We start from the raw sequence: 14,989 nt of genomic DNA on the forward strand, positions 1-14,989 counted from the left end.
GCTCCCCCTGCAGACCTACAGCTATAGGCTATGTCAGTGTCCTGGTGGCAGATGTGGGGCTGGGAGGTCTGTTCAACAAAGCATTGAGGTGGCTGAGCCCAAGCCATGCAGTAGCACCAGGAAGAAGCTGTGAGTTGTAGTAGTGGGACAGTCCTTCCTCTGGGGGACAGAGGTCCCCACCTGCCAGCCTGACCTGCTGTCTAGGGAAGTTTGCTGCTTGCCAGCGGCTCAGATCAGGGACGTTGTGTAGAGACTGCTGAGGCTTGTCTGGCCCTTAAGCTTTTGCCAGCTGCTGCTTTTCCATATGATGCAGTTGGGGAGACCTGGAGCATATCAAGAGTGACTGCATGGGTCTAAAGGTGAGGAGCGTCAAGGGCATGGGGGCCCAGGTGTTTTTCTCCTTAATCCTTCCAGTGAGAGGGAAGGGTTTGAGAAGGAGCGAATGGATCCTGTGGGTTAACAGCTAGTTGCACAGCTGATGTCAACAACAGGGATTTGGTTTTTATGACCATGGGGCCCTGTTTGAGGATTGAGGACTGATAGGGAGAGAGGGGATCCACCTGATCAAGCAGAACAAAAGTATCTCTGCCAACAGCCTGGCAAACCTGGTAAGGAAAGCTTGAATGATATGAAAGGGAGCTGACAACCCACAATCAAGTGAGGAAGTGGTGGACTGGGTTGGCAAGCAAAGGGTGCAGGGTGATATGGACAAGAGAGACCTTATAATCAACAAAACAGGGCTGAAGGGGGCCTACCCCAACTGTGTGCCCACAAATAAGGAAGTGCCGAGAGACCAGCATTATGGGGGAAGCTCTCACACTTTTTCTGTGAAGTCAGCATGCCTCTCTGAAGTGCCTGTGTGTGCCAATGCAGCATTGGCAACCAGAGAGGAGAAATTAGAAGTCTGGGTGCAATTGCAGGGCTACAATCTCACTGGGATCATGGAGATGTGGTTGGATAGCTCACGTGACTGGAATGCTGCAATGAATGGATACAGGATTTTCAGGAAAGACAGGTTGGGAAGGCAAGGAGGGGGAGTTTCCCTTGATGTGAGGTTGGATGATGAGCCAGTTGAGAGCTTATGTGTCAGGATTAGCAGGCAGACCAAAGTGAGTGACATTGTGGTGGGTGTCTGCTACAGACTGCATGATTGGGAAGAAATAGGTGAGGCCTTCTTCACACAACTAGAAGCCTCACGTTCACAAGTCCTGATCTTCGTGAGTGACTTGAACCATCCCATGTCTGCTAGAAGAGCAACAAAGCAGGGCACAAGGAATCCAGGTGTCTGGAGTGTGTTGATGCTGACTTCCTAACACAGTTGATACAGAGCCAACAAGGGGAGGCACTCTGCTGCACTTGACACTTACAAACAAGTATGAACTGTTTGAGGATGTGAGGGTTGGGGGCAACCTTGGCTGCAGTGACTGTGGGATCCCAAGAGGATGGAGCAAGCAAATAGCAGGGTCACAGCCCTGGACTTCAGTGGAACAGGCTTTGGCTTCTTCAGGGATCTGCTTGGAAGAATCCTGTGGGATACAGTCCTGGGGAGAAGAGGATTCCAGAAGAGCTGGCTGATTTTCAAGGATCACTTCTTTCAGTCTTAAGAAGACTCCATCCTGTTGTTCAGGAAGTCAGACAAAAGTGGCAGGGGGCCTGCATGGATAAACAAGGAGCTCCTGACAAAACTCAGGCTTAAAAAGGAAGCATGCAAGAGGTGGAAACAGGCTCAGGTCACCCAGGAGGAATATACAGACACTGTCTGTGCATGCAGGAATGGAGTTAGGAAAGCTCTAAGTGACCCTGCTTGAGCAGAGGGGTTGGACTAGATGATCTCCAGAGGTCCCTTCCAACCTCAACCATTCTGTGATTCTGTGATTCTGTGAACAGGACTACTCCATCCCAAGCCAAAGCTCACATGGAGTTGAATCTGGTGAGATTACTCTGCTGGTAAAACCAGCCTTCAGGAATCCCAGTGAGAAAGTTTAGAGCAAGGAGGACTTAACTCTCAGTGGAGGAGGATCAACTTGGGTAATATTTAAACAACCTTGACAGAGGAAAGTTCATGGGACCTGATGGGATACACACAAGTGCTGAGGGAGCTGGCTGATGTCATTGTTAGGCCACTCTTAATTATCTCTGAAAGGTCATTGTGATTGCGAGAGGTTCCAGAAGGAATGGAAGAAAGCAAATGTCACTCCTATCTTTGAGAAGGGCAAGGAGGAGGATCTGGGAAAGCCTCACCTCAGTCCCTGGGAGGTGATGGCGCAGATAATCTTCGAAGGCATTTCCAAGCATACGAAGGACAAAAAGGTGATTGGGAATAGTCAGCGTGAATTTATGAAGGGAAATCAAGCCTGACCAACCTGAGAGCCATCTGTGTTGAGATGACTGGCTTGGTGAAAAAAGGGAGAGCAGCAGATGTTGTTTGTCTTGACTTTAGCAAGGCTTTCAACGCTGTCTCCCGTTACATCCTCATAGACAAACTGATGAAGTGCAGGCTGGAGAGTGAGCAGTGAGGTGGATTCAAAACTAGCTGAATTGCCAGACTCGGAGGGTTGTGATCAGCAGCATAAAGTCTACCTGGAGGCCAGTCACTACCGGTGTACTGCACTTGGTTTAAGACTGATTAACCCCTTCATTAGTGACCTGGATGGTGGGAATGAGTGTACCCTCAGTAAGTTTGTGGAGAAGTGGTTGATAAACCCGGTGGTTGTGCCATCATTCAGGAGGACCTTGACAGGCTGGAGAGATGGTCAGAGGGGAAGCTCATGAAGTTCGAGAAAGGGAAATGCAAAGTCCTGTGTCTGGGAAAGAATAACCCCGTACACCAGTACAGGCCAGGGATTTACTCTCTGGCAGGCAGCTTCACAGAAATGGCCCTGGGGAGTCCTGGTAGACACAAAGTTGACCATAAGCCAGCAATGTGCCCTTGCAGCATAGAAGGCCAATGGCCTCCTGGGCTGCATTAGGCAGAGTGTAGCCAGCAGGTCAAGGGAGGTGATCCTTCCCCTCTACTCAGCACTGGTGAGACACATCTGGAGTGCTGAGTCCAGTGCTTGGCTCCCCATACAAGAGAGACATGGAGCTATTGGAGCGAGTCCAGCACAGGGCCATGAAGATGATTTAGGGACTGGAGCATCTTTCATATGAGGAGAGGCTGAAAGAGGCTAAAACCTTGTATAAATATCTGATGGGGTGAGTAAAGAAGTTGCAGCCAGACTCTTTTCAGTGGTGCCCAGTGACAGGATGGGAGGCATAGACTGAAAAACAGGAAATTCCATTTAAATCTAACAAAAGACCTTTTTACCGAAAGCGTGGTTGAACACTGGAACAGGTTGCCTGGAGAGGTTGTGGAGTACTCATCCTTTGAGACACTCAAACCCAAGTGGAGGTAGCCCTGAACAACCTGCTCTTGCTGACCGTGCTTTGAGCAGAGGGTTTGGGCTAGATGAACCCTAGAGGTCCCTGCTAACCTCAGCTATTCTGTGATTCTTTGAGACAGTGATTTTTCAGACTAGGGTGTTCACTTAGACTGATTAGGCACAAGGCGAATTGTTACTCTCAAGTGAGCCAGAATTTCATCCCAGAATTTTGTAAATTGGTGCATTAGAAGTCATGGCATCCAAAATTAGTGCCGCTTCTAAATATCACTGCATATTTTTATACATGCATATGCCCTGTTTAAATTATGAAAACATCTTTTCAAGAAATGCTTGAAGATAATATAGAGACTTGAATTCAAAACAGTCTGCTGTACTGTAACTCTAGTGCACCATCATTTCTTTCTGGAAGAACTGATTGCAAAGCAATACTCATTTGGATCTATAGAGTTGGGCTGTGGTTAACAGTATGGTAGCACTTTGCTTCAACTAGTTTTTAGTTAGTTCTTTATTAATGATCTTCAGAGATACGCAGCTTGTTATTTTGGGCTCTTTTACCTTACGTGGTATGTTAAAGCTCTATTTTAGTTATAGGCTCACCTGCAGATGCCTTATGCATTGCCATATAAAACCAGATCATGCTTTGCAGGGATTTATACATACAACTTAATTATTGTTCAAGGTTTCTGAGTGCCGATTCTGTCTACTGACCTCTCATTAACTGCATCCTAGATAGCCAGAGAAAGTGGTCTCTAGGATTTCATACTTCACTAAGCCAAAGGAAAAAATAACTCTCTTAAATCATTAAGTCTGTGGTTCACAGAAATGGTGAATAAATATAACCAGGTTAATAAATTTTGAAGTTCTCTGCCTTGAAAAGTCATTTAAACTTTGAGACAGCTGTTTCATTTAAAACATTAATGCACTCAGGTTCAGAACTGAGAGCAAAGAAAAGTAGAGAATTATTACTGTAATCTGCAGAAGAGTTTCTTAATTTTCATGTACTTTATGGAAGGGTTGTGGAACATCTTCAGTATAAATCATTCTGGCAAAATGCACATAATATCTTGCCGTGTTGAACTTCAGTTTCAGGAAAGAGTTCAGCAGTGTGCTTTGTTCTGCATGGATATGCTGCCTGTTGGAAGACAAATTAAAATAAATTTTTTGAACATTCAGTTTAAATACAGGGGGGATTTTTAACTTTTTTACCTAGATATGCAGCAAAAAAGAGAGGTTAGCTGTTTGGGAAGCTGCTGCAGACATCAAGTAGCTCAGTGCCATCAATCAGCAATGTTCTGCTGGAAAACATCAGTACTTCGCTTCTTAGTTAACCTCTACATTTATTCTGTCTCTCAAGTAAATTACAATGTTAGTATGCAAGAATAAATTTCTAAATGTTTTTGTAAGCTAGGACTTGCTAGCTGCAGAAGTAGAACTACTTTCAGCGTGTATGGAAAAGTGTGAAGAAAATAGCTGTATGCTTCCTCCTTCTCTCACCCTTGAAAATTATCAACACTAAACATAGACAATTAATATGTTTTATCATCTGCTACTTTAATTACTTTTCTTACCTTAAATGCAACAGATCTGGTTTGAATAATAACATTTATTTATGTCTGCATGCTCTCTGAAAGGAGTAAAATACTATTAACCAAGTATTGAACCACAGCATTAACAGTCCAAGGAAAATGAAATCCTCTAAACATGATTAGACACAACAGATTGAGTAAATCTTAATATTCAGACTCTCCAAAATAACAAATCTGTGGGCCCGCCAGTTGGGCTAAGGTAGTTTTATGGAACAGAGCAAGATGCATGGGAAAAGGCTCACTGCTTTATTTTATTTTATTTTTTCTATGGAGCACGGACCAGCTCCTAACCTCATTGGACTGCTCTTGCAATCTAATAATGTTCCAACATTTTAGTACTTCAGATTCAGGCTATGTTTGGATCTAGTTCAAAGAAAAACAGTTATGTTCTTTGCATTTGTCTGGTCCATAGCCTGACATATGGGATGTGTTAAACTGAGGTCTAAGTGCAATGATGATATCACCAGCACAGTGCAATAATATCAATGTCAGAAGAGCAGACTGGTGAGTTGCTGAATTTTGGAGTTGAACACTGCCTCACGTCCCTCTATTTTGTTAACCCCCTTTTAAAAGAAATGTCATTTTGCTAATGTAGAATTTTATTGCCCTTGTCCTCACTGGGGCTTCTGCTCAGCCATGGTGCTGTCAACCACTGCAGGACTGACTCTTCTCTATAATTTGTGCTGTATTTACAAGGTATTTTTCACTTGCTTCTGTCATCAAGGTTCTTGCTTCTTGTGCTTTGCTACCCCATGGATGAGTCTTCCATTCATACTGTGTGGTTGCAGACCTCTACTTGAACTTTCTTCCTCTCCTTCCCCATATATTATTTGACTTTTCCACTGTGACAGTGAATAAGAAAGGAAACGACATATTGCAGACTCAGAAAGAATTATAGTCTTAACTTCTTCTAGCAGAAGTGTGTGTTTTGGCTCTTGAAAATGAGAACAGAGTTTCATACCAAAGGGACGTAAAATATCAAATGTGTTTCTGCAAAATGTATCATAACTGCATGAAAATTGGACTGTTCCTTCTAAGGCATAGAGTCTTCCCATGTGGCAGTGCCTGTATTTGCTGCTTCTCCCTTTGCCTTTCAATGAACCTTCAAAGAATGATAATATTAACTCCAAGAGTCAAAGGCCCACTACTCTAGTCTAAAAATCATAGCTTTTCTGTTTGTGTCTAAGTAATGTTTGTGGGTATTGTCCAACTTCTGTTTTTTAACATCGCTTACTTGCTCACAGTATGCATGTGAGAAAGAAGGAATAATAGCAGGTTGCACATCAAGCTTCAGACAGGTAATGAGTGTTTACAGAAGCCTGCAGACTCTGCTTTGATCTGTGCATTCTCACTATTGCCAGAGCCTCTACTGTGACTTCTCCCAATCCTAACTCTGCACTTCAGTTCCTTTGATAGGAGGTCTCAGGGGCCACATTTTGCAAGCTCCAGTAACTCTCCTTCTGTCCCAGAAGGTTCTAGCTGGACCTTTTTTACAGCATTGCCATCATTGGCTTCTCTCCCAGCCAAAGTCTGACATGGGTCTTGATACTGCGATAGCACTTGTACATTGGAATTGCAGGCAAATGAGTCATTTTTAACATCTGGAGACTTGAAGCATCAAAGGCAGGAAACTTCATTTAGTAGATGTCAAATTCCTTCAATACTGTTTTGGATTTTTTTTTTTTTTTTGAAAGACTCTCCCAAAACAAAGGACTTGAAATTCTTGTCTTCTGATGATGATATGATTGTTGGCAATACTGAAGCACGTTTTGTGCAAATACCTTGTCCTAATATATTGCTGGTAGCCTTGTAATTGTACTCCGATGTCTCTCTGGAAGTGAAATGCTGAGCCTAATAAAGCGCTTCTCCTCGTTTGTGACACGAGGGAAATGAGCAGACCAAGCTCCTTGCTACTCAGTTATCTTCTTGACAGAGTGAGGGTTACCTTCATCGAGTAGCTTTAGAAAGACTTTAAATTTGTTACAAAAATTTTACAAATTTCTTCTTTTCTCCCCATCAAGCCCGCCATCTGTTGTGGGTTGATGCACTGAAGACAGTTGTATATAAGCTCTTCTTTTGACTTTAGTCTGCAGCTCTATCATTTTCTCTAATCTCCAAAAATCGCAGGCTTTGTTAATGTTTGTTGTGAAATGCATCATTTGAAGTAGGGGTCCAATTATGCTGTCTATGTAAGATTGGGAAGTGTTGTGCAAAATTAGACAGCAGGTCACCATGCTACTGTCCTGCTGTTGAAATTGGTGAGTGTCGTATACTTCAGATGAAAGTGGCACCTTTTCTCTTGCAACTATTTTTTTTAATCATTGAGTAACAGGGAAATATGCACAATCTGTTTACAGTGTTTGTAGTGGGCTAAAACACTGAGTTTGGAAGACTTTTTTAGTGGAATTATATGCTGTCACCTAGCTTTGAGAAATGTTTTTTAAGAAAAATGCATTTTAAAGTTATGTTTAGGTATTTTAGAAGTTCAGAATTAACCCCAAACAATATAGGAATCCATGAGAATGTGTGGTTGTATGAAAAGATTATTGAAAAATCCATTTGCTAGAACCGGTAATGGAAACTAGCTAATCTCATTGGGTGAGTAAATTAATTGCAACACACTGTGACTTCTAGAATATCTTTATAAACTAGGATGATATGGTGTTTGTATTCCTGTCAGCTTTTAACATCTTCTATACAGCATGTTATTCTATTTAATATCTCACTATTGTTTATTCCATTTTAGGGAACTTTCTACAATTCTATTAAGTACAACAAGGAGAAAGCATAAGCAAATAGTGGGTGTGCAGAAGTAACAAAACCTAAATGTTTTATGCAGAAAAGATTCAACAAGTGTCTCCTATCGACGAAGAACGAATCATATTTTCACATTCTGTGGCATTGCAGTACAATCTTGGATCAAATCACATATGCTATTTTAACAAAAAAAATTGCACAATACTATTTGCACTGATCTGATGATGTGGAAATAAAATATTGAAAGGAATGCGGTTATTGTTTTCTTTACTCTTCGGATTTTGCTGCACAAAATGGATTTACTTAACCCAATAAAAGAATTTCTGCACAAAGTGATAACCACAGGATTAAAGAAGCCTTACAGGCCAAACTTGTTGTTATGAAAGGAGTAAGACTTGGGTACTAACTGGGTTTCATGGTAAGCATAAGTTTTTAGAAGTAGTGGAGGGAAATTCAGCCACACAAATCCTGTTATCCTCTTTGGGCTATATGCTCATACTGCTGAGATCATATTGAAAAGGTACATCTGTGCTACAGTGCAGCTGCTTGGATGTGAATCAGGGGACCTGGTCTGTCGTTCTCACTGGTGTTGAGTAGCATTTTACTTTGCCAATAGTTCTCTTGAACTTAAAGAATCTAATCATGGCCGGTGTGAGAATGGCATAACTGAACTTCATGTTAGTGGAAAACAAATACTGCAAGTAGTGCAGGCTGATTAACAGGAAGGTTATTTGGCAAATACATTTTAAGTGCAAATTTTGCCATGAGGAGTAAGTTCCCATTAAATGACGAAAAAGCAGATCCCAGTCCCACTGAAATCAGTGGAAGTTTTCCTGTTGACTTCAATGATAGAAGAATTTGGACCTCTTTTAGATTTATCTTCCAATTTCTGATCATTTTTCTGATGCTTACTAAATGTTCCCCAGTGTTTATACATTAAAATGTGTTGCCAATTCAAATAGCTTTGTCTTGTACTGTAAAATCTAAAATAAAATATTTGTTTTGGCATCTTCATAAGTGGAATTTTTGTCTTGTGTTTAGAACTTACTCTACACTGCTAACTGCACGTAGGAAGTGTTCCCTGCTCTTTTAAAGACATTTTTAGTGCACATTTAAGACATTAATTGTAACTTTGTGGATTGGGTTTGCTATTCAGTGGATTTACACTAGAACAAGAATCTAACTCTTAATTATTAACAATTTTTAAAGTCCTTCTGCACATCAGATTGTTTTTATCTGTGAGATTGTCATTTGGTCTTTAATGATAAAATCATCATTAATAATGTGATATGAATGTTTTAAGTTGCTAACCATGTAGTTTATTCCCTGTCTGAAATGAGAGGTACTTGTGAGCAAATATTAGCACCTTTTTGATGCTTTTTCACTAAATTACTTCCTTGTTTGCTGAAGAGCTGTGCTCGAGTTCAGTTTATATCCAACATTTCTGTACTCAATTGTTGATTCCTGTTAGTACCACCTTATGTGCGAGTAGCCTCTGTGAACTAATCTGTGTGGTGGGTCCTGAAGAAATCAATGAAAAAAGTTTACTGCTTATTGGTCTGCAGCTTGCTTCACTAATCTGCATTTTTTTCTGTGTTCAGTAATATATTTTTCACCCCTAAATGCTTTCTGATGCATGATACCTTTTCTACTGATGTGCTTTGCTCTGACTTTTCCGCTTCCATCCTCATTCTGTATTCAATGTCACAGGGAATTTGCTGCATTTATACCTCAAACATATGCTCGTGTAGTTATACCTGCACAGCATCATTCACTCATTTTCCCTCCCTACAATCTGAATCCACTGTTTCAGCAACCTGACTTTAACAGTCAGGCAGCTGTTTCTGTGTTGGGACAGTTCTGCCAGAGGTTACAGAAACCTGTCTTTCTACTCCTCCATGGTATGCCTTTCTCTTACTTCCCTCCCTCTCTTTTTCCCCTAATTGAATGTAGCACTTTTGCTTGTATTTCTCAATTTGTTAAAAATCTATTTCCCTAAAAATCTTCTTGTTGGCTTATCTTGCAAGTTACTTACTCCTATTTTCTCTGAGTTCCCCATTGGTTAGCTAAACCTGAGAGATGATTAATATATCTCTGCTGATTCTGATCAGCTGTTTTCTGTTGCTCTTTATTTTTGTGTAAACATCTGTAGGAGAGGCATTTAACTAAATGATCATCTGGTGTTAGTGTAGAAATTCTGAATGCTAGGTCTGAGGTCTTTGTATTTTACCCTTCATATATTGCCTATATGCTGCTTAGGTTTAATACAGTATATTCAATCAACTTTCTGTTTTACTCTAGACTCACAGAGTGGGATTCACTTCTAGCTTTAGATACCTACAATGGCAACTAAGTAGGTATTTCTAATGAGTTGTTCCTCTCAGTTGCTTTAAGGCTGAGATGAACTGCAGAAATACTTGTTTATGAAAGGATTCTAGATAGCTTTCTTAGATGTGTATATCTACATTGTCTACACCTAAAGCTAAGTGTTGTGAATCCTATGTCTTGTATATATATTCCTGAGAATGAAAACAAACTGCTGGCTTGGTGGCATTATATTGCAGTTAACTTCTTATTTCTGAAAGTCTGTATTTTTAGAAGTATTTCTTTCTCACAGGTCTCCCAAAATTAAGTTTGAACAGTTTAATAAAAGAATTGAGCAGGTAATGGCCAAATTATTTTGTTACTGTATTTAGGACAAATGCATTCAGTGGTTTTGCTTAATTCTTTCTTTGCACCTGGAAAAAAACTTTAACCATTAAGCTTAGTGGAGGAAGGAAGGCATAAATTTATTTAGCGATAATTTTATTGTTGAATCAATTCTCTTCATTTTCATGATTTACAGGAAGTCTGTTTACCTGTAAAACTCCAGCTATCGCAGATATTGTGATTCTGGTAGATGGCTCTTGGAGTATTGGCAGATTCAACTTCAGGCTTGTTCGGCTGTTCCTGGAAAATCTGGTTTCTGCTTTCAATGTGGGGTCTGAGAAAACAAGAGTAGGTAAGGTATCAGAAGTTTTTTCTCAATATTTCAGGTCTGTAGCAGTGTAAAAATGTCATGATTTTTCAGGATAGTTAGCCGCTTAATGATACTTATCTGTGCAAGATTAATCCTTGTTTTTCCCACTATCAGAAGTGTCGTGTACACCTGGAACTCCCACTTCTATCAATGGGGGCAATACTGCTGGGATGTCTGTAGGATTAGTGGAGATACTCCTCACAGTGTGTTGCGGTATTCAGCTTAGTTAAATTCTAATGCAATGGCAGTTGGCAACAGTGGAAACACTCTTACTGACTTCAACCAGAATTAGATCATACTCTGAAAGTTTAATTTTGAAGGGAAAAAAGTGGCAATGGATGGCTTTTCTCATGCTTTAAACAGGCTTCAATGTTATATTTCTGTTCTGCTACTTACAGTTTAGTCTGTTCAAAAGTACATTAAATAAAATTGTTCTTTTTCACAGAATGTTTTTTTGGAGTCTTACTGAAGTCTGAAAGGTGGTGTGCTCCTTCTCATTTACTTTCTTTGGCACTTGTCATGCTAAAGAAAGGAAGGCTTTGAAAATAAATTGAGGATGTGCCATGAACAAACGGCTTTGGAAATAGTAATAGTTTTCTGGAGTCAACTAATGCAGTTTTCTGGTTGTGGTAGCACGCTTTTGGTAACCTTGTACAAAAAGTGTAGATATCTGAAAAAAAAATGTTTATTGTTTAATGCAGTACCTTAATTTCTGATTCTTTAGGTCTTGCACAGTACAGTGGTGATCCTCGAATTGAATGGCATTTGAATGCCTATGGCACAAAAGATGCTGTTTTGGATGCAGTCCGTAATCTACCATATAAGGGAGGGAATACGTTAACAGGTACAATGTGTATTTTAGCTTTAACCTTTTATTAAAAAATATGTCCTGCTACACAAACTAAGAAGTGTTAGCGCTTAGTATGAAAGGGGAAAATGATGTTTAGTTTTGCAGCTTTCTAATGAATTTGTTCAGTGTCTCTGAAGTCTCCCTGAGGTGGTTGTCCTTTTGGCTTCACTTGGGAATCTTTCCAGTCAAGATGAGATCTCATAAAGCAAAATGTACATGAACTTTCTGTGCTTGAAGTAAAACCTTTTACCTGTTGGGAAGAGAATGCAAAATCAATTCATACTGTTCTTACATAAAGCTTTATTCTGGAGAAGGAAAAAATGCTGTTTTAATACTTGACAACTGGTGATGGTAGCTTTTCAAATGATCGTCTGAAGCTTTTAGACTTCTATTGACCTTTTGGTAGTTATAGTATTGAAGCCCCAGATGACACTCAGTGATAGGTAATTGGGGACTGCTTGTCAATGTGGAAAAAATACAGTTTCTGAGTACAACTCCAGTGTCATCAGAGCAGCAGTTAGTAATGCTAGCTGTCTTTCCAGGAGAATGATACACCTAAAGACCCAGGCATGGCTTCAAGTAAATTGTTGCCAATTGAAAGGGGTGAAGTTGAGAGGGGGGAAAAGAAATGTAAAGATTCTCCTTTTCTTCTCTAACATATTTTATTTTTGTGGAAGGGGAGACTAAGGTAGGATAGAATACAGAAAGACTATATTATGATTCTAGGAATGAGACAAATCTGAGGTAGCAAGTAGAAAATCATAATGATTATCTCATGTGAATGTTAGAAGAAAATGAGTTAGGAACCTGTGCTGTAGGAGACTTAGGAGAGTTTTCAGATAGGATCTCATTGTGATATCTAAGTTAGCCCTGCGCAGTCATTCTTCTCTTCTGTCCCTTCCAATAATTAGCAATCAGTTATTAAGATCAGATTCTCCCTAAGCTTAATTTAAGCTTTTCTTCAGCTTGAAAATGGTAAAACAAGCAAACAAACAAAAAACATTTAAAGTAAGACTGTATGTGGTATAGGGATTTATTATGTTCTCTAGACCACATTTCATATAAGCAGTGTAGAAGGAGAGTAGACTTCCTATTTTAACTGTCTTTGTAGGGTAAGAAAGAAAAGAAGATGAGTTCATAGAAATGTCAGTGACCAATTTAGGTTTAAATAAGTTTCTATTACCAGTTTAAAATACAATGCTTCTAAAGATGAATGTCACCTTCTCTGTAGTTCATGTTGCTAGTCGGAATTTTATCTTTCATTAAAGAAACTCTTCTTTTGTACTTGTTCTTCAGTAAGAGATTTTTCAGGATTTTGATAAATGCTATGAAATCAGCAAAATTAACCGACATTTCTTCCTTTTTAAAGCCTTTTAAAATATTTCTTTTCTTAGGTCTTGCCTTAACTTACATTTTGGAAAACAGCTTTAAGCCTGAAGCAGGTGCAAGGCCTGGGGTGTCTAAAATTGGCATATTGATCACTGATGGGAAATCCCAAGATGATGTTATCCCTCCTGCTAAAAACCTACGGGATGCTGGCATTGAACTGTTTGCTATTGGTGTGTATTCTGCTATATCCATCTATTGTGTCCTATTACACTCGAGTGTATTTATCTTTTTTACCTCCTATATTAGTAAGTGTTCTGTTATGTGTATATCCAATAAGTATTGTCATTAATTTAAATCTTCTTTAAAATGTTCCTTGATTCATTATTACTTAACTGGAATTTAGGAGGTTATATATATGTATCAGGAGACAACTGAAAAAAATGCCAACTGTGCTTATAAAATTGGAAATTAACATTATGAAGTAACGTTAACTACAGAGCTATCCGTAGCACTTTAAAATCAATAGAAAGAATTGGATTTTACACATTTTAATCAGTCCCTGTGTGAGCAAAATAAATTTTGGGGTTTTTTTTGTTGCTGATGTTTTCTTTCTTTTTCTTTCCAATTAAAGGTGTAAAGAATGCAGACATAAATGAACTCAAAGAGATTGCTTCTGAACCTGACAGCACACACGTCTACAATGTTGCTGACTTCAACTTCATGCATACCATTGTTGAAGGTCTTACCAGAACCGTGTGCTCAAGAGTAGAGGAACAGGAAAAGGAAATCAAAGGTGAATAGAAAGATCTAATCTAACTTAGTATGATGTTATAGCTACAAATCCTGTTTTGAATACCTGCAGTTCTAAGCTGGCTTCTGGCACTTCACTCACTCTGTATTTTCTTTTGCTGTCAGGACCCTTCCTGGCATATGTCTTATCCTTGCTTTGCTGTTTTTGATCTTTTGCTCTCTTGGTCTCAAATACTGTAGTATTTGATAGTACCAAAAAAAAAAAAAAAAAAAAAACCCCAAAATTGCATTCATTCCACTGTATCTATTTTCAAGTGGTGGGTAAAGAAAAAATAATTTCTAATATTCAGATTTGTGGATGAATTACATTAGCAGCTGTGTATGGAATTTTTACAGTTATGCTGTGCTTTCCATTTCCTAATTTGCTGATTTTTTTGTCTTGTAAGTTTTCAAATTTTTCAGGTTTTAAGATTGCCTTGTGCCTTCCTGATGTTGGAGTTTTTTCTCTTTCTTATTTGATATTTCTTTAAAATATTGTGTGTTGCAGAGCATAAGAAGAGGTAGTTACAGAGAAAATGGTTACTATATAAAAAGAATCTTCTCTGACAATATTTTTTGCTTTTCTGAACCTCAGAAATAGTGATGAAAAAAAAATTGCAATTATTCAGAGAAACGGTCCTACTTGAGGAAATTCTTTCTGAAAGGTTCCAGTGGAATTTGTTCATGTTGCTTGTTTTGTGACTCTGTTATATTACAGAAATACTAATTAATTTTTTTCCATAAGCTTGTAACGTGTCAGTAAAGAAGTTTGACTTTCACGCATAATTCTACATGTGCAATGAAAAAGTATTGGTAAGGCTTCACTTCTTTTTTCCATCTTTTATTCACCTGGAAACTGGAGGAAATACAGAATATTAGCTGGGTCTTGTGGGAGGAGGAAGCAGTAAATTGGGAGACAGAGAGAATGGAAAAACCATAAAGAGACGAAACATCACTGTCGAAAAGAATGACTGCGAGAGAAGATGACTGTTCCCTGTATCTCTTCAGTCTGCTGACAAGCAGCATATCAGTTTCAGACCTATAAAGGAGCACAGGATATAAGTTCATAGCTGTTTATGTTCTTAGATGTCTTTTGTGTTTGGAAAAAAGGCAACCTGAGAGGAGGAAAAAAAAAGAGTGAAGGGAGGAAGGAAAGGAAGGGTTAGTTTTACATTTTTGTATCTTCTCCATGTAAAAGTTTCTACACAGACCAGGGAGGCTTAGTCCCAGTGAGAATTCATGTGTAGTATTCATCATCATTAGTTCTTTGTTTCCA

The 14,989-nt window shown here is 39.2% G+C and overlaps 1 protein-coding gene across 6 annotated transcripts in view; it reads left to right on the forward strand.

Moving 5' to 3' along the window:
* Positions 1-14,989, forward strand: part of COL14A1 (collagen type XIV alpha 1 chain) — a 138,178-nt gene that overhangs the window by 36,037 nt on the left and 87,152 nt on the right. For all 6 annotated transcript variants that reach the window (XM_026110069.2, XM_026110071.2, XM_026110073.2 and 3 more), the window contains 4 exons: positions 10,572-10,727; positions 11,470-11,589; positions 12,990-13,154; positions 13,556-13,717. In XM_026110069.2, coding sequence (XP_025965854.2) covers positions 10,572-10,727; positions 11,470-11,589; positions 12,990-13,154; positions 13,556-13,717 — 603 coding nt within the window. The remainder of the gene's footprint in view (positions 1-10,571; positions 10,728-11,469; positions 11,590-12,989; positions 13,155-13,555; positions 13,718-14,989) is intronic.

The sequence above is a fragment of the Dromaius novaehollandiae genome, chromosome 2, assembly GCF_036370855.1.
Source record: "Dromaius novaehollandiae isolate bDroNov1 chromosome 2, bDroNov1.hap1, whole genome shotgun sequence".
Classification (NCBI taxonomy): Eukaryota; Metazoa; Chordata; class Aves; order Casuariiformes; family Dromaiidae; genus Dromaius; species Dromaius novaehollandiae.